Source organism: Gopherus flavomarginatus, chromosome 1, assembly GCF_025201925.1.
Source record: "Gopherus flavomarginatus isolate rGopFla2 chromosome 1, rGopFla2.mat.asm, whole genome shotgun sequence".
In the NCBI taxonomy this organism is placed as follows: Eukaryota; Metazoa; Chordata; order Testudines; family Testudinidae; genus Gopherus; species Gopherus flavomarginatus.
Genome location: NC_066617.1, coordinates 73,873,596 through 73,896,858, shown reverse-complemented (window position 1 = coordinate 73,896,858; position 23,263 = coordinate 73,873,596). Strand labels below are relative to the sequence as shown.

General features: G+C 45.7%; 1 protein-coding gene and 1 long non-coding RNA gene across 3 annotated transcripts in view; one reads left to right on the top strand and one right to left on the bottom strand.

The window, feature by feature from the left end:
- Positions 1 to 1,118: 1,118 nt before the first annotated feature.
- On the bottom strand, positions 1,119 to 18,551 carry LOC127041871 (glioma pathogenesis-related protein 1-like). Of its 2 annotated transcripts, XM_050935668.1 has the most exons (6): positions 18,182 to 18,551; positions 9,459 to 9,704; positions 6,773 to 6,882; positions 4,935 to 5,017; positions 3,382 to 3,408; positions 1,119 to 3,295 (listed from the first exon to the last, which is right to left on the bottom strand). In XM_050935668.1, the coding sequence occupies exons 1-6, from the start codon at positions 18,359 to 18,361 to the stop codon at positions 3,126 to 3,128; spliced, it is 816 nt and encodes a 271-aa protein (XP_050791625.1). In that variant the 5' UTR covers positions 18,362 to 18,551; the 3' UTR covers positions 1,119 to 3,125. The 2 variants fall into 2 exon arrangements, with proteins under 2 accessions (XP_050791625.1, XP_050791623.1); XM_050935666.1 differs by lacking the exons at positions 1,119 to 3,295; positions 3,382 to 3,408; positions 4,935 to 5,017; positions 6,773 to 6,882; positions 9,459 to 9,704 and adding an exon at positions 16,214 to 17,525 and having other exon boundaries at positions 18,182 to 18,255.
- The window catches only part of LOC127042742 (uncharacterized), a 17,935-nt gene continuing 12,205 nt past the window's right edge, over positions 17,534 to 23,263 (top strand). The window contains exon 1 of the long non-coding RNA XR_007772043.1: positions 17,534 to 17,957. This is a non-coding gene — a long non-coding RNA (uncharacterized LOC127042742). The remainder of the gene's footprint in view (positions 17,958 to 23,263) is intronic.

Sequence of the window (23,263 nt, the reverse complement as noted above, 5' to 3'; positions counted from 1 at the left end):
CCTGCATCAGGCTTCTTATGGGTTATGGGGTCCATCCAAGTAAAATCACTTGTATGAACAGAGCCAAGGCCTGAATCTGACTAATTGAGTTCTGGAGTCTGTCCAAAGATGTTGACTGATGCTAAAAAGCCCTGCTGAGATCTCAGTCAGTTCTCAGATGTTCATACGATCACAGAGAGAACATGAGGGGTGTGTGTGTGTCTCTCTCTCTCTCTCTCTCTCTCTCTCTCTTTCTTTCTCTTTATGACCCCTCCAGTCAGAGTCCTCCTGGCCTGACCAGCAGTCAAAAAGGTTTCCCTGCCTGTGTGGAAACCTGTTCATCTGTCAGTCCTTCTGTGAGTACTTCCCCAGCCTCTCAGCCCTCCAATCTTTAAAGGGCTGTATCAACACCTGAGTCTCTTTGGTTGGCTCCTGGGGATTTTCCTCTCCTCCAGAGATCTGAAGAAAGCTGGTTATCTGAGGCTTCAGACATTCAATTATGTTCAGGCTCTGCCTACTCATTGCTGATAGCCCATCAGAATCTCATTCAAAGACATAGTCAGGCACCATTCCCTTTGTGTTTAGCCCAAGGAGTATGCTGTAAGAATACAGTTTAAAATAATCGGAAGGGCTTACAGAGTGTGCATAGCACCAAACAGTTTGCACATAAATTCCCCAAATCATCGCACAGTCCTGCTCTCTTTGACAGAACCCTAGGATTTGTCACAGGTAGAGTGACCAGATAGCAACTATGGAAAAACAGAACAGGGGGTGGGGGATAATAGGCACCTATATAAGAAGAAGTCCTCCAAAATGGGACTGTCCCTTTTTAAAAAATGGGACATCTGGTCACCCTAGAGGGGATGCTGAAAATCCTTCTTACACACCCAAATGTTTTGGAAAAGGTGAGATGAGCAAGTGAGGGCTTTGTCTTTTATTTTGGGGGCCTCAGAGGAGTGAGGCCCAGGCCTGCAAATACTTAATGCATATAAGTAACATTATTCTCACAAGTAATCAGTTAAACTAATGGGATTGTTCACATAAGCAAAGCTACTCACATGCCTAAGTGTTTGCAGGATTGGGCCCCTTGTATGTAAACAGTTTAGGCTATGTAACTATTGAATTATGATGCACATTCATTAAAAGTTACCTATTTCACTTTATGCAAAGTTTGATGTCTTTTTTCTTCTATTTGACTTGCTTTTAGACTTCATTAAACTCTAAAAAGCATGAGCCTATTGTTCTTTATATTCTGGTATAATATGGTAGTACCCACAACATGCTTGGTGCTTTCCACCCAGTCCTTGTCTCAAAGAGCTCACAATCTAATCAAAAGATCTAAGTGAAGAAAATCTAATCAGTAGCTTTACAGTTACAAATGTTTACACTTCGCATGCTCTGGGAGGGAATGCACATTTCAATAAATGTGAAGGTATATGTGGTGCTCAGCCCACTAGTGTACTAACGAACACTAGTCGCCTGTCACTAGTTGGTGCCTGTCAAGAAATGTACATATGACTGAGGAGCAGGAGGATGTGGATGGGCACCAGATGGCCTTTGTCTGGACTGACGGTGCCTGCTAGCTAAGGAACTTGTTGTAGTAAGAGGAGGCCCTAAGATATAAACCTTGGTATCAGAGGCCTGAGGCCTAAACTAAAGTAATGGTCAAGACTTTGCTAACATAAAGCAAAGTTAAGCTGCGAGCCAGAGGCAGGCCCTCCTCACAGAAGCTGGCAAGGAAAGGGCTGATGCCGCAAGAAAATACATACCTAAAAAGTACTGAACACTAGATATCAGAACATTCACATACTTGCACATTCCACACAGATAACAAGGAACAGGCTGACCCATCCCAATGACAGGGCCAAAAGGGTAATATGATGGATAGTGTTGTCAGATGCTACTGGTGTGGTGCTCTGCTCTGTTCAATGTTGGTATCACTCGGCTGCGTGTGTGTGTTCCCTCTGTGTGCTGCACCAATTTTGCAGATAGCTGACACAGCAGACCCGAAGAGAACCCCCAATGACCACAGAGTCTAGTAAGGTACGAAGGCACGTCGGCCAGGTTTATTGCCGTCTGGACACAATGATTGTTACTCTAGTAAAAGGCATACTACTAATACGTGCCACTTGGCAATGGACTCAGCTCAGTCAGTGGCGGGACTTTCTACTGCTCCCTCGGCTGGACAAAGACACTGCCCCAGGGATGCATTCTTATACGCAGGTACAAACAAGTTACACATCACTCCTGATGTATTCAGGTGCACCCCTCTACGTAGCAAGGTATAACCCCTCTACGCAGTAAGGTGACGCCTCTCACCTTGTACATGTTGTTGGAACAAAACAACTCTATCCATCATATTACCCTTTTGGTCCTGTCATTGGGATGGGTCAGCCTGTTCCTTGTTATCTGTGTGGAATGTGCAAGTATGTGAACATTCTGATATCTCGTGTTCAGTACCTTTTAGGTACGTATCTTTTTGCAGCATCAGCCCTTTCCTTGCCAGCTTCTGTGAGGAGGGCCTGCCTCTGGCTCACAGCTTAACTTTGCTTTATGTTAGCAAAGTCTTGACCATTACTTTAGTTTAGGCCTCAGGCCTCTGATACCAAGGTTTATATCTTAGGGCCTCCTCTTACTACACTTGTGCCTCTTCTCGTCATCCCCTCAAACATTTAAACAAAAACTAAACACCTACAGAGTCAAATGCAAAAGGTTACAGGCCAAATCTTGCTTCATTTATTCACATAAGTAGTCCAATTGACTTCTATTGGACTACTCCTTTGGGTAAGGACAGCAGCAATTAGCTACATGTTAACTGCACAAGCTTGATGACATTAGGTCCTCAAATAACAGAGCACGTAAAAGAGAAGGATGAATGCATGCCCTTAACTCTTAACCAAACGAATTACAGTTAGCCTTCACCTATATTCAGATAGTTACCTTGGATTAAGGGTTGTGGGTGGCTTTTTTTGCATGTGATTTGAAAATAGATAAATGCACTCATCATTAATAGATTAGGCCTCATTTTACAGATCATTGTGTTAGATTTCCCCGCACTAATAAATCTGCCCATGGAGTAGGGGAAATCTGCATGTGGAATAGGAGTAGAATAGCCTGAAGTGTTTCTGCAATCTTTCAAATGCGTATTAGTCACTCATAGATACTTGGGGATAATGCTTCTGTAGAAACCAAACAGCTCCAAAAGTCAATATAATTAACAATGGCCTTAAAGCTAGAACAGTGATACAATATTGGTCACACATGGCTTTATCCTGGTCTGGATACCTGTCCCAGTCCGGATACCACCCAGAGTTACCTATAAACAAAAGGAGGAATTATTTTTAAGCAGAACTGTACTTAAGGTAACAAATTCAAGAAACAATATCTGATTGTAATACATACTTATGACTTTCTCACGCTCTGGATTTTCTGGCAAGAGAAGAGAAAGGAACATAAGCTTGTTTTCCGGTTAGAAACCATTTTAATGAAAAATAATTGAGAACTTGAGTACATAATGAGACACTCTGGGACCTTTGCTTTTCTCACCTGGGTGTAATACAAATATGTCTGTTTCACTTTAATAAAACATTGAAAAATGCCCAAAAGAGGAAACTTGAGAATAACGTATTTCCACAATGATACTTCCAGGCCTGGCTGAGACAGAACTTGCTCATAATCACCTGCTTCTTTTAGCCTTTAGTAGCTGAAATGGAGGAAGTGGGTTTTGATAACTGCAACTAATGCTACCCCTGTTTACTTAGGCTTGGCTCCGCAAAAGGACATAGGAGCTGCAATGCTGAAAGTTGCAACACTTAACTTTTAGGCTTCTAGAAAATCAGAGAACAAACACAGATCCACAGTCTCAGTTAGGCCCTATACAATGAATGGGGAGAGAGTAATGCCTATTAATGCATTCCACAAAAGCCAATACACTAGATGGGGAGCAGCCTAAGATAGCTGATAGGAGATGCTGAATGTGTCCTTGATAGCCCCATCTCGCTGCAGCCTGGACTTAGGCCCTATCTTTGCTTGGTGATCCATTAATGGGAATCCACAGCCTGAAGTCAGGCAGTTTAGGTACCTCTTGCAGGAATGAGTTAAGTGCCTGCCTTGCTCCACCCAAAACAGCCAGAGGAAGAAGTGATGCTGGTGCTGCCACCTACCTTACAACTGTTAGCCCAGTGGTTATGGTGTTCTTCTGGGATGTAGGAGAGTTAGGTTCAATTCCCTACTCTCCCTCTCTGAGGGGAGGGGAAGGATCTGAACAGGGGTCTCCCCCTTCCCCAGGAGCAGGTTCTAACTCCTGAGCTTTCGGATATTATGATGTTGGGCTCCCTCGGTCTCTTCTATTGAAGTCGCTCCACAGTGGATGAATAACAAAAGAGAGATTGGAGCAGGGGACTGGACCCTGGGTCTTCTACCTCCCCAGATGGATTGTAATGTTGTGTTCTCTGTCTCTGGCCCAATGACTATTAAGTATTTATTCACAGTGGTACAGTCACTGGGCTGAACATTTTCTGAAAACTTTTGCAGCCAGGCTGCTTCATGTTACTTTTGAAAAACCAGCACATTGCCTCTCTGCCTCCCCACCCCAAGCACATGCTGTGGAGAGAATCAAATGCTTACAAAAGGTTGGGCCTAGCTGTGATCCCAGGCTGGCTACCCTCTCCCTTGAGGTTTTGTTGCACTGGTGGGGGTATTAGCCTGGCTCCCTCCTAATGCTCACTGGTGTGCTAAGAGAGTCTCTTGCTACCTGGGGTGGAAAAGGGGTTCTTCATATTCTCTTTTCCTCCTCCACTTGGATCCCCACCATACATGGCTTTTGGATGTAGGTTCTCAAACGTACTTGAGAGCAAGCAACCACTGTCTTGTGACAATGGTCTATTGATATTGTGTCTTATATATGGGTCTTTCCATATGATATCATTCAGTTAGGGACTTTCCTTTTTACTTACCACATAGCTTATCCACACACTTCTCACCGTTGCATTTGCTGCATGCTGCTCCCATGTCATATGGCCATGTTGGATAATTCCCACTGCAAAGAGGAACAACTTTGTTCTGATATTGACCTCCTTGGGAAGAATTTGGATATCCTGTGTTCATATTTTGTTGGAATTCTTTTATCATGGGAAAAAACTACAGCAAAGTCCCTTTCACACAGAACAGTGAAGTGGAAGAGAGCAGGAGTGACTGGACCCCATGTTTAGGAACTCAATTTTAATGAAGTTTTGTCTATCTTCCTTCCTGAGTTTAACAATGCCAAATTTCAACTTCCAGAGACTGAGAACTTTGGAAGTGTGATATTTAGCTATGTCACTGAAAGAGTTACTGTTCTCTTTTGTGCACACTGAACATTTTAATATAGAGGAATCCCTGCCAGGCTGGCTGGGAATCTGTAAGGGAGCTATTTTATTTCAGTTTATATGCAGACTGTTATAGGAGTCAATTGTCTCTTTCTCCCCCCTCCCCCATCTCTTTTCACACCCTCATTCCTTTCTAGAGACTTTCTGAGTGAAATTCTAGCCTAACTGAACTCAATGGGGCCAGGATTTCACCCCATATTTCTTTGCTTAGGTAAACCCTCTTGAGGACAAGGCACTCAAATGAAAGATTAAGAGGAATTTAAGTGGTCCTTAGCTTTTGTGCTCTCCCCATGCACAGGGTTGAATGTCACTAAATCAAATGGCACACTCGAGGAACTGATGCCCAAATGAAGTATAGTTTGATTTGGTTAACTCACATGCTGAAGGATAGAATTTGGGTGTTCAAGAAACACAGCATATAGAGTTTCAATCCACTATTCAGCAGTGATAAAGGACACCAATAGGAAGCTGGCTCACACAGTATCAAGAGATGTATTAGAAGTCCAGACCAGGGATACTGCATTACACTTTATAAAGCACTGGTTTGACATATTTGTGGGTACAGTCTTGTATTATAGTCAATCTTGGTTACCCTAGGATATGTCTGCACTGCAGTTGGGGGTGAGGGAGGGAGGGATGATTGCATCATGTAAACTAGCTAGCCTGAGAATTGAGAACAGTGAAGTCACATCAGCATGGGCTTCACTGTGGAATTGTACAAGCCTGCAAAAGACCCTGGATAATTACTTGGCCTGTGAGCCTGGAACCCTAAATACTTTCTTGGGTGGCAAGCATAGGCTAGACTCCTTGCTGCTATAGCTTTACTGCTATTAGTACTTGCTCTCACTCACTCACTCATGCCCATCACCCCAATCGGGGTAGATTAAAGCTAGCTCAGGTATGTCCACCCAAGCTACCACCACACCTCCAGCTGCAGTGTAGACAGACCCTATGTGTAGAATGACATAGTTAAGTTGGAGAACTACTCCTCTCCGCCAAAGGGCCACTGAATAGATAAAAGGAGTGGAGAGGTTTACACAGATAAAGGCTCTGTGTTTTAGGGCTAAATCCCCTGAATTTAAATTTCAAAATTAGGATTGAGCCCCCCAAAAATCTTAAATTTCTATGCATGCCCAGAAGTAGCATCAACTGTATGGTTTGCCAGTGACACACCAGTCAGTAGATCAGTTGCTCAAATATTCAAGGCAGTCCATCTTCCAGCATCTCCCTTATTTTACCTTTCTCTTTGGCCCCATTATTGACTCCAGTGGGTAGCTCTGTCCCTGATCAAAGAGAGTTGAGCATGGCTTTCTCTGGAGGATCTCATTACTGCTTCAAGCATTATCTGTATAAGTTTACCAGAAAGTAACATGTCACTCCTCCCCCACACCACAGCCTTGTAAAATAATTGTAATGAGAGGACTTACGCTGGCCCATAGTTGCAAATAAAATGTGCTGCATTAGATCCACGAAACCCTGTTACTGTAGGGCAAAAGTGAACAGCGCAGCCAACTTTGTAACTTGTCGCCCAAACAACCTGAAAAGAAGTGGACATAAGCTACAATAAAATACCTGATTTAACATTCATGGGACTACAGAGAGACTGCTACTGTGCTTGTGACACAAACACACAATTGCTAAACTAAGAAAAATGTATCCTAGGGACTCTTTACTTTTCCAGTGTGTCAGCCTGGCTTGACATGGGTGAGGCCTCATTTCTTGGGAGACAGGACTAGGGAGGTAAATGGATCAGCAGTCTGGAAACAGAATGTCTGTACCAGCTAAGAAAAGGTGGAACATCCAGGGAGCCATTTACAATGGATAAGTCAGGAACATAAAGATGAGGTACAGAGTTAAGCCATGTCTACACTAGAGACCTGACAGTGGCACAGCTGTACCGATGCAGCTGCACCACTATAAGGTTTCCCATGTAGCCACTCTATGCCGACAGGAGAGAGCTCTCCCGTCAACATAATTAAATCACTTCCAGTGAGTGGTAGTAGCTGCGTTGGAAGGACAGCGTCTCCTGCTGACATAGTGCTGTCCACACTGGTGCTTCTGTTGGTGTAACTTATGTCGCTCAGGGCTGTGTGTTTTTCACACTCCTGGGCAACATAAGTTATACCAACATGTGCTAATGTAGACATAGCCTAAGTTGTGTGTGGACAGAGAATGCTGTACAAGGATTGGCTTCTATAAAGTAACCAAGCCAGTCCCAAAATATGTAATGCAATGTATATTCAACGCAATCTAATGTGTAAATGCATATAAAGGAGGAGACATTAAATTCTTGAAAACACTGGCAAACGGGAATTCTTTCCACTGATGCATTTTCATATGTTGATCTTGTGTGACTAGGAAAATAACTTTGCCAGGGTATCAAGTATCAGAGGGGTAGCCGTGTTAGTCTTGATCTGCAAAAGCAGCAGAGAGTCCTGTGGCACCTTATAGACTAACAGACGTTTTGGAGCATGAGCTTTCGTGGGTGAATACCCACTTCATCAGATGCATGATCCTGGAACTCAACCCTGGGATCTTACCCTTGTATCATGCATCTGACAAAGTGGGTATTCACCCACGAGAGCTCATGCTCCAAAAACGTCTGTTAGTCTATAAGGTGCCACAGGACTCTTTGCTGCTTTTGCCAGGGTAGTTGATGACTTCTAGCAAACATGAGGGTTAGGTGTTTTTAATCTGTCTCATTTACTTAATTGTAGTCCACTGACCAGCACTACTTTTCTATCTGGAAAAGTGTTAACAGTTCAAAGACATGACGTGTAATAAAGGCCCAATTCAGCTCATCTCTCACTAAGCTCAATTTTCCCATATGCTGAAGTCAGTCAGGTTATGTACATTTATCTAAGAGCACAGTTTGGCTCAAAGTACCTAAGTTACTCTTTATCCAATGAGAATGAAAGGCTCTCAGTTGGGTTCCTGCTTCTCAACATTCCAGGAATGTGACTTTCTGCTCTATAACCATTCCTCCACCCTATTTTAAACTTTTTTACAACAAGTTTTAGTGAATTTATTGCTCACAAAAAATGCTGGTATGATACTCTCAGAAACTGAAATCCTCTTTTTGTCTATAGGCAAAGCTCAACAGCTCAGCCTTCATGTCCACATGATCCTTAGGGCTTGGCTATACTGGCACTTAACAGCGCTGCAACTTTCGCACTCAGGGGTGTGAAAAAACACCCCCCGAGCGCTGCAAGATACAGCGCTGTAAAGCCTCAGTGTAATCAGTGCCGCAGCGCTGGGAGCGCGGCTCCCAGCGCTGCAAGCTACACCCGTAAGGGATGTGGTTTACGTGCAGCGCTGGGAGAGCTCTCTCCCAGCGCTGGCGCTGCGACCACACTCACGCTTCAAAGCGCTGCTGCTGCAGCGTTCCCGCAGCGCTGCTGCAGCAGCGCTTTGAAATTTCAAGTGTAGCCATACCCTTAGTCTCTTTTCGGTGAGACTGCCAACAGGAGACATGAACCTTATCTTCTGTGAACTGGACTGATGCCACAAATTCATTTAACATATAGGCCACAGTACACTCAGAAGGCAGTTTTTAATGGGACTCTTTATACGTATTCTCTCACTTTTAGATCATTAATATAAAGCAAACCTACTTGCACATAAAAATGATGCATATTTTTCATAAATATAGGACGAATAAAGTTGTGCATTGCAAATAGCTTCTGGATTACACAGCTGATAACAGTAATAATTATTTTATAGTCATTACCATTCTGAGCCTGATTTTTTGATTGCTGACCAAAAACTGAAAGACCCTGTAGCCAATTTCCAGTCTTGCCCCATTCTGATTTTGAGCAAACTCTCTTAAATAACCTGTATTGTTACTACTATTCTGAGGGTCTGTATCTGATTCCTTGCTAGAAGAGAGTCTTTTTCAGGGAAACAAAAATAAGAATAAATTTAAAGGGTAAAAAAAAATCCTCTTTATTTCAAGGGCCCTTTCTAAAACAGTGAAATAAAAAGAGCATGTGCACAATGTGATTACAAGACTTAGAAATAGTTTGTTGAATTGGAATAGGAATCTCTCATTTTAAATTACAATGGACAAAAATAATTTGAAGTTGAGATGGAGAAATGTAGCAAATGACTTACCTGAGTGTAGTGGCCACACACATTGGTGCAAGTATTGGTGCCATAGGCATAGTCTTTGAACTCATTGTACCAACTAGTGAGGGCCGCAGTCACAGAAAACATGCGAAGAGAGCCAGTCCAGATGTTTTCTCCAACAGAAGTAAAGGTAGGGTGGGCCTTCCCGCGTATCTTGAGATAGATATTATGTTTAAACTGACATGTCTTTGCCCATGCTCTGGCTGTCTTTGCCAAATCTGGGTCCCAGCTCTGCCAAATGTAAAGACAGACACAAACCATTTTCAGCTACATTGGCATAACAGTAATGCAAAGGAATGTCCTAGAGAGGCCATTCACAGATGTGAAAATGTCATATGTTCTGCATATCTATTCGTTCCTGGCCTCCTCGGAGATTCCAAGAAAGGGCTCTGGGAGTTTTATAGAACTAGCTGATAAACAGTCCTGTGAACTCATTTTTGATAAGTTTAACCACTCATTCAGACCGGCACATCAAATTTCTGTTTTTGCTGGACTCCTGGGTTTATAAGGCAAACACTAAAATTGTTTGGAAAACAAATGTAGGCATTTACGCTCTCTTTAATAAAAAATGGGGATTCATTACTGTGTTAAAGAACTAATTTTCAAGAGCATCATAGGCATTTCAGAGCAAATTTGTGTTGCCATCTGTCCAGTTTTATGGACAGTAAGCCAAGCTCTGTGAGTGCAAATGTTGGCTCCAAATCCATATTTGCATAAACAAATCTGAATTTGCCTGTGCAAATCGGACAGTCAAATGGCTGTCTACGACATTTGTGTCCTCAAATGCCTATTTGCACAAGTGTTGGTTTGGTTTTGCTTTTTCTTCTTTGTGCACCCAAAGCCTCCTGGGACAAATGTAGAGTTGTCTTTCTGAAAACTCAACCCTGGGATCTTACCCTTGTATCTTTAAAAAGACCCCTTTTATAGTGAAAATTCAGTGACCTAATCAATTCCATGCTTGCATGAGGTATTCTGATTTTTAGAAAAATTTTAACTTGTGGAATTTCTCTGTTGCATCTTCTGACTGCCTAAGTTTCTGTAAATACATTTTCTTCTTTTCAAATTAATTATCAATACTGACTGCTCTGTCAAGGACTAAATGATTACTAGAAATGTAAAACTAACACAATGAAATGTAGCTTATGACATTTATCTAAGTACAGTACTTGAAATGTGCTGAAAACTATTATGTCACAGTAGTATTAAACTGAGTTCATTTCTAAACATATTTTTAGAGAGACGTTTTATAACCCACTGCAAATATGTATTTCTTCTCTTTTTCTTTTTGCAGCTAAGACTGTAAAAGTGAATTGTGCATAAATCAACAAAAGCTAAGATAGTTTCATCTGCCATTTAGTCACTAACCCAAGCTGAGGTGATTTCCTTTCAGAACAGTGAGTTATAATGGCAGTTTTTATGGTTTAAATCGTTGACTTTGCTTGGATTTGTCTCACAAAATTGATATTCAAACAACTTGACTGAAAATATTAGCGATGTCTGGTTTTTCGCATTGACTGGTTTATCAAGCTTTTGTCAGTAATTTAGACAAACTGTTATTTGATATTTCCTTAATTTTTAAAGAGAACAAATACAATAGATCTGCTTGAACAAATATTTACAAGACACTGCTTTCCAATTCCAGCCTTAATATTATTGCAAGTTAAGAGTAATGCTCCTGTTTACACCTATGCAACCCCTATGAACTATAAGAAAGAGACCCAGTCAATGGTTGCGAGTAGTGAATTTGGCTTAGAGAGTTTGGGGGACCTGGGGTTCTGTAGTTTTTGTTCTTCTTTGCAATTCATTTTTTCTCCTCTATCCCAAAAAGATTCTGTGTATTTTTTTCCTCTTTCTGTGACTACTCCTAGCTAGGGTTGTTTGACTCCTGCAGAAACAGTGTTTGTAAACACTCAGATTTGTTTGACCATATTTATAACCCTTATTTGCTTTCCGTGTGAATGCATCTTTGTTCACATAAACAAAGATTGATTCATGTGAAAAGCCAGCAAGAGTGTGTGAGGAATGGCTGTTCTTTGTACAAATACCACATGGAAAACATACTCATATTTTTCATTAACTCCTCATCACTTTTGTGTTCACATTTTAAAAATAATTCACACATCAAATTAGAGAGCCGAAAAAATGCCATATGACTTGGGTGACCAATGACGCACCACTGTAACAAACAGGCAAAGAATATCACTACATGCATCTGGAAGCCCGCTTCCCAGTGTGGGCAGAAGGATGTGCTGGCTCTGCTCCTGCTAACATGCTAAAAATAGAAGTGTAGCAGGACAACATGGGCAGTGGCTCAGGCTAGCAGGCAGATTCTGTACCTTGGGGTTGTGGGCAGGTTTGCACTCGGGCAGCTAGCCCAAGCTGCCAACCATGCTAGGCCAGTTACACCCCCAATTTTTAGCAAACCGGCTCGAGCAGAGCTAGCTCTTGTCTGTTTATCTCTGCTGGGAAGCACGGTACCTGAGGAAGTGTCAACATACCCAAAGTGAACAGTCTGTGAACAGTTGAAAACTGCTGAATACTTGCAAGCAAGTGACAGATCCAAATCCCATTGCAGTCACTGGGAGTCTTTCCACTGATTTGAATGGCCTTTGGATCAGGCCCAAAGAATGCCTTCCCACAAAATGAGCAGGGGAAAAGGGTTACCTTTGTCAGTTAACTTGTTTGCAATAAAGAATTTGACAGTCTCTCTTCCTTGGTAATGCCACTGTAACCTCTCAGTAAGATGTGTATAGTTATTTTGAAATCAACTTTTTCTTTAGATGCTGAAGATACCACAAACACCACCAGCAGCCTCTTCTTGTATTTTTGTTGCTTGCATGCAGAGAAAGAGGAAATGCTTCTCACATACATATTTCCATTTTAAAGAGGCTGTTCTCAAAAAGGTGGATTGTCTTGAGTTCATTCTCTTATGTCTCTAGATAGAAACCTGAGCCTCATCTGAGGCCTGGTCTATATTATAGAGTTAGGTCAATGTAAGCTGTCTTATGACGATCTAACTCTGTAAGTGTTCTCAATAATATGTAGCTCCCACCAATGTAAGTCGCCCTCTACACTGACTTAATAACTCCACCTCTGAGGGAGATGTAGCACTTAAGTTGATGTAGGTAGGTCATCGCAGTGTCAGTGTAGACACGGTTTGCTTACATTGACTGTTGCTGTCTTTCAGAAACTGTCCCACAATGCCCCATGCTAGCAGTTAAATCAGTGCAAGCGCTCCTGGTGAGGCTGCACACCACTGACACAAGGAGTGTAGTGTAAACATGTAACGTTGATTTAATTACTGTGGTGGCTATATATCAGTGTAACTTAGGTCAACTTAATTTTGTAGTGTAGATTTGCCCTGACGTAAACCAGGGCTCCAAGTGAAATACTGTAACCCTCTTTAGTCATACTTAGCTTTTAATTGTTGAAGAGCTAAGCAGTATGTGGTTTTACACTACTTTGCATTTTGCAATAGATTTTGGCACTTCCCCTACTGCTTCCTTCACATTAGATACCTCATTGGAGGGGGAGGGAGGGGGGGGGTTGATTTAGTCTGACCTTCAGAAATAATGCTATCAAGGTTTTTAGGCCTTATGCTAGTTGTAATATGATTATAATCTTTCACCCATAATCTGTGAGTGTAACTTTTCAGATTTTGTGTCTAATTTAGAACTAAGGAATTCTGCACTTCATTGCTGTAACCCTAATATACAACCCTAGTGCCCTTTCTTATCATACAGACATACAGGACTCAGGATGGTGATAAGCACCAGTAAAAGAACCTTGACGGGGGATAGGCAGACAGAACCCAGATAGAACCTAGTGAGAGAGCCAGCTTTGTCTGGAAACTTTGAACCAGCACATACTGTAACTAACAAACACTATTCTCATAACTGTAAAAAGAAAAAACATTTTCCAACTTCCAGTTTGTGGTGTTTATCCAGAAAAAAAGAATTGCCTCTCCAGTTGCTGTCTCAGCAAAGTCACTCATGGTTTCTGTGTGCAGAGGTTCTGCTGCTTACCAGCCACCTCTTTCCTGGTGGTGGATATACAGTTGCTGGTCACTCCAATTGCCATATATGCAAATGAGTTTATTAGAATGTTGGCAGAGATCTTGCTGAGCAGGGACACAGTGCATCTTATGTGGCGGCAGATATTTCCCTGGAATATATTTGGCCACAGCTGCAATATATCTTCATTACTGAACTTCAAGACAGAGAAATCAAGATTTCTCCAGCGAGAAGATGCAGGAAGCATCACAGCCTAAATATTACCCATTCTAGCAAGAAAGGGAACTAGGTAGGGTGGGGTGTTTCCCAGGACTTTGAAATTGAAGAAAATCTCCAAAGGACTTGTCCCTCTGAAAAGAACAGCAGGGTTTCTGTCACATAGTTATAACACATTTATCTATGTAGTTTGTGAGTCCCTTGAGCTACGGAAAGGGAATCACTGCTGCAGTTCACAAATGGGAGTTCTCCCCTTAAGGGGATTTTGTGTATTTTACCGGAATGCTGGATCTGTCTGTGTCCACACTTGCAAAGCACAGCCAGCGCTGCAACTCCCTGGTTGCAGCGCTGGCTGTACACCTGGTCTGCTTGGGGTGTAGTGATTCCAGTGCTGGTGATCCAGCGCTAGTCATCAAGTGTGGCCACCAAAAGCGCTTTTATTGGCCTCCAGGGTATTAGGAGGTATCCCAGCATACCTTTTCAGCCACTCTGCTCATCGTTTCGCACTCCACTGCCCTGGGCTCAGGTGACCCGCCCTTTAAATGCCCCAGGAATTTAAAAAATCCCCTTCCTGTTTGCTCAGCCAGGTGTGGAGTGCAATCAATCAATCAATCAATCAATCACTGACCATGCCTCCACGCCCCAAACGAGCCCCAGCATGGAACACTTGCGAGCTGCAGGACCTCATCAGTGTTTGGGGTAAGGAAGCTGTGCAGTCACAGCTGCGCTCCAGCCATAGAAATTATGATACCTATGGGCAGATATCAAAGTCCATGCTGCAAAGGGGCCATGAATGGGACACGATGCAGTGCAGGGTTAAAGTAAAGGAGCTGCGCAGTGCCTGTTGCAAAGCCCGTGAGGGAAACCACCGCTCAGGAGCTGCCCCCAAGACCTGCCGTTTTTACAAGGAGCTGGATGCCATACTTGGGTGTGACCCCACTGCCAATCCTAGGAGCACGATGGAGAGTTCAGAGCAGGGAGAAGTGGGGGAGGGTGTAGAGGAAACCGAGAGTGAGGCTACTGGGGTGGAGGGAGACACCCCGGAGTCCCAGGAGGCATGCAGCCAGGAGCTCTTCTCAAGCCAGGAGGAAGCTAGCCAGTCGCAGCAGCTGGAACTTGTTGGTGAAGAAGAAGCAGAGGAGTGGGTTCCCGATAAGCAGCTTTTATTTTAAGGATGGAAATGTTTTGGGAGGGGAGGGGTAATGGCTGCATGCATGCATGCCTAGATGTGGAATAGCCCATTGATGTGGTCTATCACATCGCGGTAATCGGCCTCTGTAATCTCTTCAAAAGTTTCAGCCAGAGCATGGGCAATGCGCTTGCGCAAGTTTATAGGAAGAGCCACCGTTGTTCTTGTCCCAGTCAGGCTAACGCATCCGCGCCACTGTGCCGTGAGGGGTGGGGGGACCATTGCTGCACACAGGCAAGCTGCATAGGGACCAGGGTGGAATCCACATTTCTGTAGAAGACCCTCCCACTCTTCCCAGGTAACCCGCAGCAGCAAGATATCTGAAAGGATAAAATCCTGTGGAAAATGTAGGGATAGTTTTCAGTGCAGGTACCCCCCAGCTGCTCTCTGCTTTCCCCAATGCACAGAAACCCAATGAGCCCTGACTCAAGCAGCTCCCCTTCCCAAGTGAGCCGCGGCAGCAACATGGATTCATAAATCACTCATTCCCCATTACTCACCATGTCTTTGCTGCTGTGGCTCTCTGTGCTATGTTTGCTATGTGTAAATGATGCTACAAATAGTCTACAAACTCCTTCACTGTGATTATAAACAATGCAGCCTCTGTAATAAATGTTTCTATTTCTGTTTTTTTTTTAAAGTGTCCTTGAATCCTCCAGCCCTATCACAGCCTGCTGAAAGACTACAGAACTTGAGGAGGAAACCAAGGAAAAGCAAAGAAGATTTGGTGAAAGCAGTTATGAATCAGTATGCCAGAGAGAATAAGAGGCTGCAGGACTGGAGAGAGAAAATGCATCAGTGGAGGGAAACACAAAGCAGGAGAAAGGAATTGGCTACCAGGAAAAGCACAAAGCAGCTGATAAGCCTCCTGGCGCGCCAAACGGACTGTATGCAGTCTCTTGTAGCCATGCAGGCAGATCAGTACCGTGCTAACCCCCCCACCTCCCAAAGCTCTCTCCCTTGTGCCCCAGTGTTTGCTCAAAACTCCTTTCTCCAGCAGCCTGGTTCTTACTACCACCAGCTGCCCCCAACTCCTGTATGTTCACCTACCAGTCCTGAGAACTATGACCCTTACCCTATGCACTCAACCCCCATCACCATGCAGCATATTAATCCTGAAGTGCAGCAGGCATTGTACAGCAATCCGGGCAGGACATATTCAAACCTCTGAATGTACAGGTCAGCACCCTACCCCCCTGCCCTTTTATGTACTGTATTTTGAATAACTGATTTCTTGGCTTTTAAAACATTTTTTATTATTGGAGAAAGTGAAACATACTGTGCCCCAAGGGAAAAACAGGGACTGCAAATCATTGAAACCACTGCACTTCACTCCCGTGCAAGGCACCAAACATTACTGTTGGCTTTCAGCCTCAAATTGCTCCCTTAAGGCATCCCTAATCCTGGAAGCCCTGTGCTGGGCCTCTCTAGTAGCCCTGCTCTCTGGCTGTGCAAATTCAGCCTCTAGGCTTTGAACCTCGGAGGTCCATTCCTCACTGAATGTTTCACCCTTCCCTTCACAAATATTATGGAGGGTACAACACGTGGATATAACAGCAGGGATGCTGCTGTCCCCCAAGTCTAGCTTCCCATAAATACACCTCCAGAGTCCCTTTAAACGGCTGAAAGCACACTCCACAGTCATTCTGCACCGGCTCAGCCTGTAGTTGAACCGGTCCTTGCTCCTGTCAAGCTTCCCTGTATATGGTTTCATGAGCCATGGCATTAAGGGGTAAGCGGGGTCTCCAAGGATCACAATTGGCATTTCAACATCCCCTACTGTGATCTTCCGGTCTGGGAAAAAAGTCCCGGCCTGCAGCTTCCTGAACAGGGCACTGTTCCGAAAGATGCATGCATCATGCACCTTTCCAGGCCATCCTCTGTAAATGTCAATGAAACTCCCACGGTGATCCACAAGCGCTTGGAGAACCACAGAGAAATACCCCTTCTGATTAATGTACTCGGATGCCAGGTGGGGTGGTGCCAGAATAGGAATATGCGTCCCATCTATCGCCCCTTCACAGTTAGGAAACCCCATTTGTGCAAAGCCATCCAGAATGTCCTGCACGTTCCCCAGAGTCACGGTTCTTCTTAGCAGGATGCAATTAATGGCCCTGCAAACTTGCATCAACACTATTCCAACAGTCGACTTTCCCACTCCAACCTGGTTCGCGACCGATCGGTAGCTGTCTGGAGTTGCCATCTTCCAGATTGCAATAGCCACTCGCTTCTCCACTGACAGGGCAGCTCTCAATCTCGTGTCCTTGCGTCGCAGGGTTGGGGCAAGCTCAGCACACAGTCCCATGAAAGTGGCTTTTCTCATCCGAAAGTTCTGCAGCCACTGCTCGTCATCCCAGACTTGCAGGACGATATGATCCCACCACTCAGTACTTGTTTCCCGAGCCCAAAGGCGGCGTTCCGTGGTGCTGAGCATGTCCGTTACAAGCAATGTATTGTCACATGCATCAGGCGAATCGATAGCATCATCGGACTCCTCACTGTCACTTTGGAGCTGAAGGAATAGCTCAACTGCCAGACGTGATGTGCTGGTGACATTCATCAGCAAAGTCCTCAGCAGCTCGGGCTCCATTTGTAACAGAAATCGCGCTGCAGACTCACAGTGGCGCCAAACTGCTGGGATGTGAAGCGATGCACCACAGGGCGTTGGAACAGGAAGCGGAATGACCCCCCCGTCCTCTTCCCACAACCCACAGTGCCAAAATGGGACGAGGTGCTCTGTGGGATAGCTGCCCACAATGCACCACTCCCAACAGCGCTGCAAATGTGGCCACACTGCAGCGCTTTCCCTACACAGCTGTACGAAGACAGCTGTAACTCCCAGCGCTGTACAAATGTAAGTGTAGCCATACCCTTAGTGCTTCACGAAAGCTTATGCTCAAATAAATTAGTTAGTCTCTAAGGTGCCACAAATCCTCCTGTTCTTTTTATAAATCATGGCTGCTGAGCTGTGACAGTTTAAAACAGGAGGATTTTCATAGCATAAACCTCAAGCGTAGAAGTGAGGTTTGAAAAATCCATCTGAACCCCGGGAGAGGCACAGAGCAGGTATGTGTCCAGCTGTCATAACTGGAGCCTTACTGCAGTGGTTTGAGGCTTTGGGATGGTTTTTTTGTTTTGTTTTTAAACTATGATTCAAGGAGGGTTGGCATAGCTGAGAAGCTTTCATAGCCAGTTACAAAAGTAAATCCTCACGAGAACAGTTAACACCATTACAACGTTCACCGTCTGTGTGCAAGTGAGGAGGAAAATATTGTTGAAGGTCCCCTTACCATGTGAAGCATGTTGCTAGCTGCTGGATTCACCCGGGACCGAAAATGGTTATGAGCCGTCACGCACTCCTCAATAAACTGTTTGTCTCTTGTATCAGGTAAAGTATTTGGCTCGTAAGAGTAGCAGCAAACTGAGAGAGCCAGTACTACCAGCACAGGAAGGGACAGCGTGATTTTCATGATTCTCAAGTCTCTCTGATCTTTCAACTTTGAAAGCAGAATATTTTGGCTATATACGGTGCTCTTAGATCCCCAGACGGTGTTTTGGCTGGAAGGCTGAGTTTTATCTTCAAATTACAGCTGCTTGATAGGGTATTGCTAACAGGAAATGAATCAGCTTCAGCAACCCTCAAAAAAGAATGAGGAAATTGTGGTAAATAAATTTTGCACTGATGCTGTCGAGTTTCTGTTTTAGTGAGCATTTATATTGGCAGGGCAAAGAATAGGCCAGAGTCGGGAGCGGGGAGAGGAGCATGCAGTGTTGCTCCTGGCAGGGGAGGGAAGGGAGGAACAAGCAGTGTTGCTCCAGCTGGTGGTATGGGGGGAACCTCCCACCGCCTTCACCACCCCACTGGCGCCCCTGTCCTCAATTTCTGGCAGCAACTTCTGGAGTTTAGACTGGCCCAAATTAGTGAACTCTACAGCAATGCACTTCTTAGATAAATGTTAATTACCTGTATTGTAACTGGAGTTCTTCAAGATGTGTTGTCTGCATGTGTTTCATTTCTTGTTTCAGATTGAAAATAAGGTGTAACTTTAACAGATCTGCTCTAGAAATTATTATGGGGAAGTCCTATGGTCCGTGTTATACAGGAGGTCTGAGTAGATGATCACAGTCAGGGCTGTCCTCAGGCATACGCATCCAAAAATTTGGGGCACCCTGGGTCTTAGTGTCCACAGAGCTGCCCAGAGGATTCAGGGGGCCTGGGGCAAAGTGGGAGAGCGGACATAAAAAAGGTGCCACCCGCTGTGGCACCTGTACTCACCAGGCAGTGCTCCAAGTCTGCGGCAGCGGGTCCTTCACTCGCTTCGAGTCTTTGACAGCACTGAAGGATCTGCTGCCAAAGTGCTGCCGAAGACCCAGAGCGAGTGAAGGGCCCGTCTCTGAAATGCCACCGAAGACCCAGACCACCACCAGGTGAGTAGCTAGGGAAGGGATTCTCAGCCAGAGCTCGCGGGGTCCCTGCGGGGCCTGGGGCAAATCGCCCACTTGCCCTCCCCCTCCGGGCAGCCCTGAGGGTCCAGCTTTACGGCTCTTTGTATTTGTGTTCTGATCTCTCCTGCTGCAGCCTGCTGAGTTTTTCTCTGGAGGGGATCTAGTTCTTAAAAGCGAAAAAGCCTTCCAGCCTGCCAGACCTATTAGCACAACACTGAAACTGTTAAGAGTCATTCACGTGGTAATGAAGGATTTAACAGGCATTTGCCAACCCCCAGGAATCTACTGTCAGTTTCTGAATGTACTGACAAAAACAGTTGTGCTTCTTGGTCTCATGGCTAAGATCAAGTGTTTATTCAGAACATGTTAGTCTACAAGACCTTAATTTAAAATTTGCTTTAGAAATATTTCATTAGCATGTTGATGAAGATTATAAAAAACACACAACTAAAAAATCCCTGCATAGATTTTTAGATGCACAATCTGAGTATTCATCTGTAGGCTTAAATGCTTGGATCTTCAGACATATTGTTTTTTAAATAAATCCTTCAAAAGACCACCCTTATCTAAAATACACATGCAAGCCCAGGCTGCTGTTGGGCATAGGGCCCCATAAATCCTAAGGATGGCCCTGATCACAGTGGTCATTTCTGGCACTGGAGTCTATAAATCTATGCACAGTGTGTGCCAGAGATTGGAACCTTAGGGTATGGCTACACTCGAAACTTTAAAGCCCTGCCGCAGCAGTGCTTTGAAGTGTGTGTGTAGTCGCAGCGCCAGTGCTGGGAGAGAGGTCTGCCAGCGCTGCACGTACTCCACATCCTCATGGGGTTTAGCTTGCAGCCATAGGTGGCAGGTTATATGGGCTCGAGGTGCTCGGGCTCCAGGAATATTCAGGGCTGGGGGCCCTGCTCCAGCATGGAGCTGGGTCTCTCCTCCGGCCCTGCCTGGATTGGGTCCCAGCCCCGGCCCCTGTGGGTCTCCCCCACCGCCCTGCCTCGCCGCGTCCCTGCCTGGAGCGGGTCCCAGCCTCCCCCTTTCACTCTTCCCCCTGCATCCCCCCTCCGTCACATCCCTGCCTGCTCGTGCTGCCAGAGAACGGCTCCCGGCAGAACTGCTGTCTGCTGCCCCAGGGTCCTAGCTCCTGCCATCTGCTAATGGCAAGGCAGGCTGCCCTTAACCTGCCCTTCTGCCCTAGCCCTGAGCCTCTCCAATGCCCTAAACTCCTCATCCCCAGCCAGAGCCCTCATCCCTCTGCACCCTGATCATCATCCCCAGCCAGAGCCCTCATCCCTCTACATCCTGAGCCTCTGCCCCAGCTCTGAGCCCCCCTGCATCATGAGCCCCTCAGCCCCAACCCTCATTCCCCTGAAGCCTGATCCTCTGCCCCAGCGTGCACCACCTCCACCTTCCTACACCCCCACCCCAGCCAAGCCTGCACCCAAACTCCATCCCAAAGCCTCACCCCCTCCTGCACACCCAACTCCTGCCCCAGCCCAGAGCTTGCACCCAGCACCCAAACTCCCTCCCAGAGCCTGCACCCCTCACCCCTTCCTACATCCCCACCACCAGCTCAGAGCCTGCACCCAAGCTCTGTCCCAAAGCCTGCAACCCTCACCCCCTCCTGCACACCCACCCCCTGCCCCAGCCCAGAGCCTGCACCCAGCACTCAAACTCCTTCCCAAAGCCTGCACCCCTCCTGCACCCTAATCCCCAGCCCAGGACCTGCACCCCAAACATTCCCCCTGAAACTCCGCCCAGAGCCTTAGGCAGGTGGAGGTGGAGTTTGAGGGGGCGGAGTTGGGGAGGGCGGGTTCTGGGCACCACCAAAATTTCTACAAACTTTCCTCCCATGCTTGCAGCGCTGGGAGCCGTGGTCCCAGCACTGCGGCACTGTTTACACTGACGTTTTACAGAGCTGTATCTTGCAGTGCTCAGGGGGGTGTTTTTTTTCACACCCCTGAGAGAGAAAGTTGCAGCACTCTAAAGTGCCAGTGTAGCCATGGCCTTGCAGGCAGCAGTGTTCCTTGGGCCACACCTGTTCCCTTCATGCCTTTGAGCAAAGGGGGCATAAAAGAGGATGAAACGACCAACCGACCGACCCTCAGTTCCTTCACTAGTACCAAGTTAGTATGTTAGGGATGGCTACACTTGCAGATGTAGAGCGTTGTAAATTAAACCAGCCCTTGGAGAGCACAAGAGGGAAAGCGCTGCAGTGTGGTCACACTGTCAGCTGCAAGTACTTTGGCGTGGCCACATTTGCAGCACTTGCAGCAGCATTGGGAACAGTGCGTTATGGGCAGCTATCCCTCAGAGCACCCCTTCCCATTCTGGCGCTGTGGCTTGTGGGAAGGGGGTGGAGGCTGCGGGGCATTCTGGATCCTGTTCCAATGCCCTGTGATGCATCGCTTTGCATCCCAGAAATTCTTATGCTTTCGTCCACATTTGGCACCATCTTTCAATGTTTTTTGTACTGCGTGCTCTGCCTTGCCTTTCAGTCTGCAGGAATGGAGCCCGAAGTACTGAGGAATATGCTGATGGGTATCGCCAGCACATCACATTTGGCAGTCGAGTTACTTCTTAAGCTGCAAACTGACAGTGAGGAGTCTGACAATGATGTTGACTCACATAATGCATATGACACGAGATGGCTTGTGGCATTCATGGACATGCTCACCACCGTGGAACGCTGCTTCTGGGCTTGGGAAACAAGTATTGGGTGGTGGGATCACATTGTCATGCAAGTCTGGGATGATGAGCAGTGGCTAAGAACTTTCAGATGAGAAAAGGCACTTTCATGGGATGGTGTGATGAGCTCCCCCCAGCCCTGCAGTGCAAGGACATGAGATTGAGAGCTGCCCTGATGGTGGAGAAGTGGGTGGCTATTGTAATCTGGAAGCTAGTAATTCCAGACAGCTACTGATCGGTTGCTAACCAGTTTGGAGTGGGAAAGTCTACCATTGGAATTGTGTTGATGCAAGTTTGCATTAATCACATCCTGCTCAGAAGAACCGTGACTCTGGGAAACGTGCATGATATTGTGGCTGACTTTTTGCACAAATGGGTTTCCCGAACTGTGGAGGGGCAATAGATGGGGTGCATGTTCCAATTCTGGCACCAGCCCACCTAGCCTCTGAGTACATTAATCGGAAGTGGTATTTCTCTATGGTTCTCCAGGCACTTGTGGATCACCGACATTAACACAAGCTGGCCCGGAAAAGTGCATGACGCACACATATTTTGGAACACTGGCCTGTTCAGGAAGCTGCAAGCCGGGACTTTCTTCCCAGACCAGAAGATCACTGTGGCAGAAGTCAAAATGCCCATTGTGATCCCTGGAGACCCCGCTTACCCTTTAATGCCATGGCTCATGAAACCCTACACAGGGAGCCTTGACAGCAGCAGGGAGTGGTTCAACAACAGGCTGAGTCAGCGCAGAATGACTGTGGAGTGTGCTTTTGGCCATTTAAAGGGCTGCTGGTGCTGTCTGTATGGGAAGCTGGACCTGGCCGATGACAACACCCCCACGGTTTTATCCACGTGCTGTACCCTCCATAACATTTGTGAAGTGAACGATGAAAGATTCACTCAGGCAGGGAACTCGGAGTTTCTTAAACTGGAGGCTGAATTTGAACAGCCAGAGAGCAGGACTATTAGAGGGGTCCAGCGCAGGGCTGCAAGGATTAGGGATGCCTTGAGGGAGGAATTTGAGGCTGAAAGCCACCAGTAATGTTTGGTGTCCTACACAGGAGTTAGGAGAAGTGGTTCCAAAGTCGTTAGGTATCTGTTTGCTATACCAACTTGCAGTGCCTGTTGCTTTCCTGGGCTAAGGTATCTTTTACTTAATGCAATAAAAAAGAATGTTTCAAAGCCAAAAAATGCATATATTGAAAAGAAACACAACTGCTTGGGAAACAGAGAGGGAA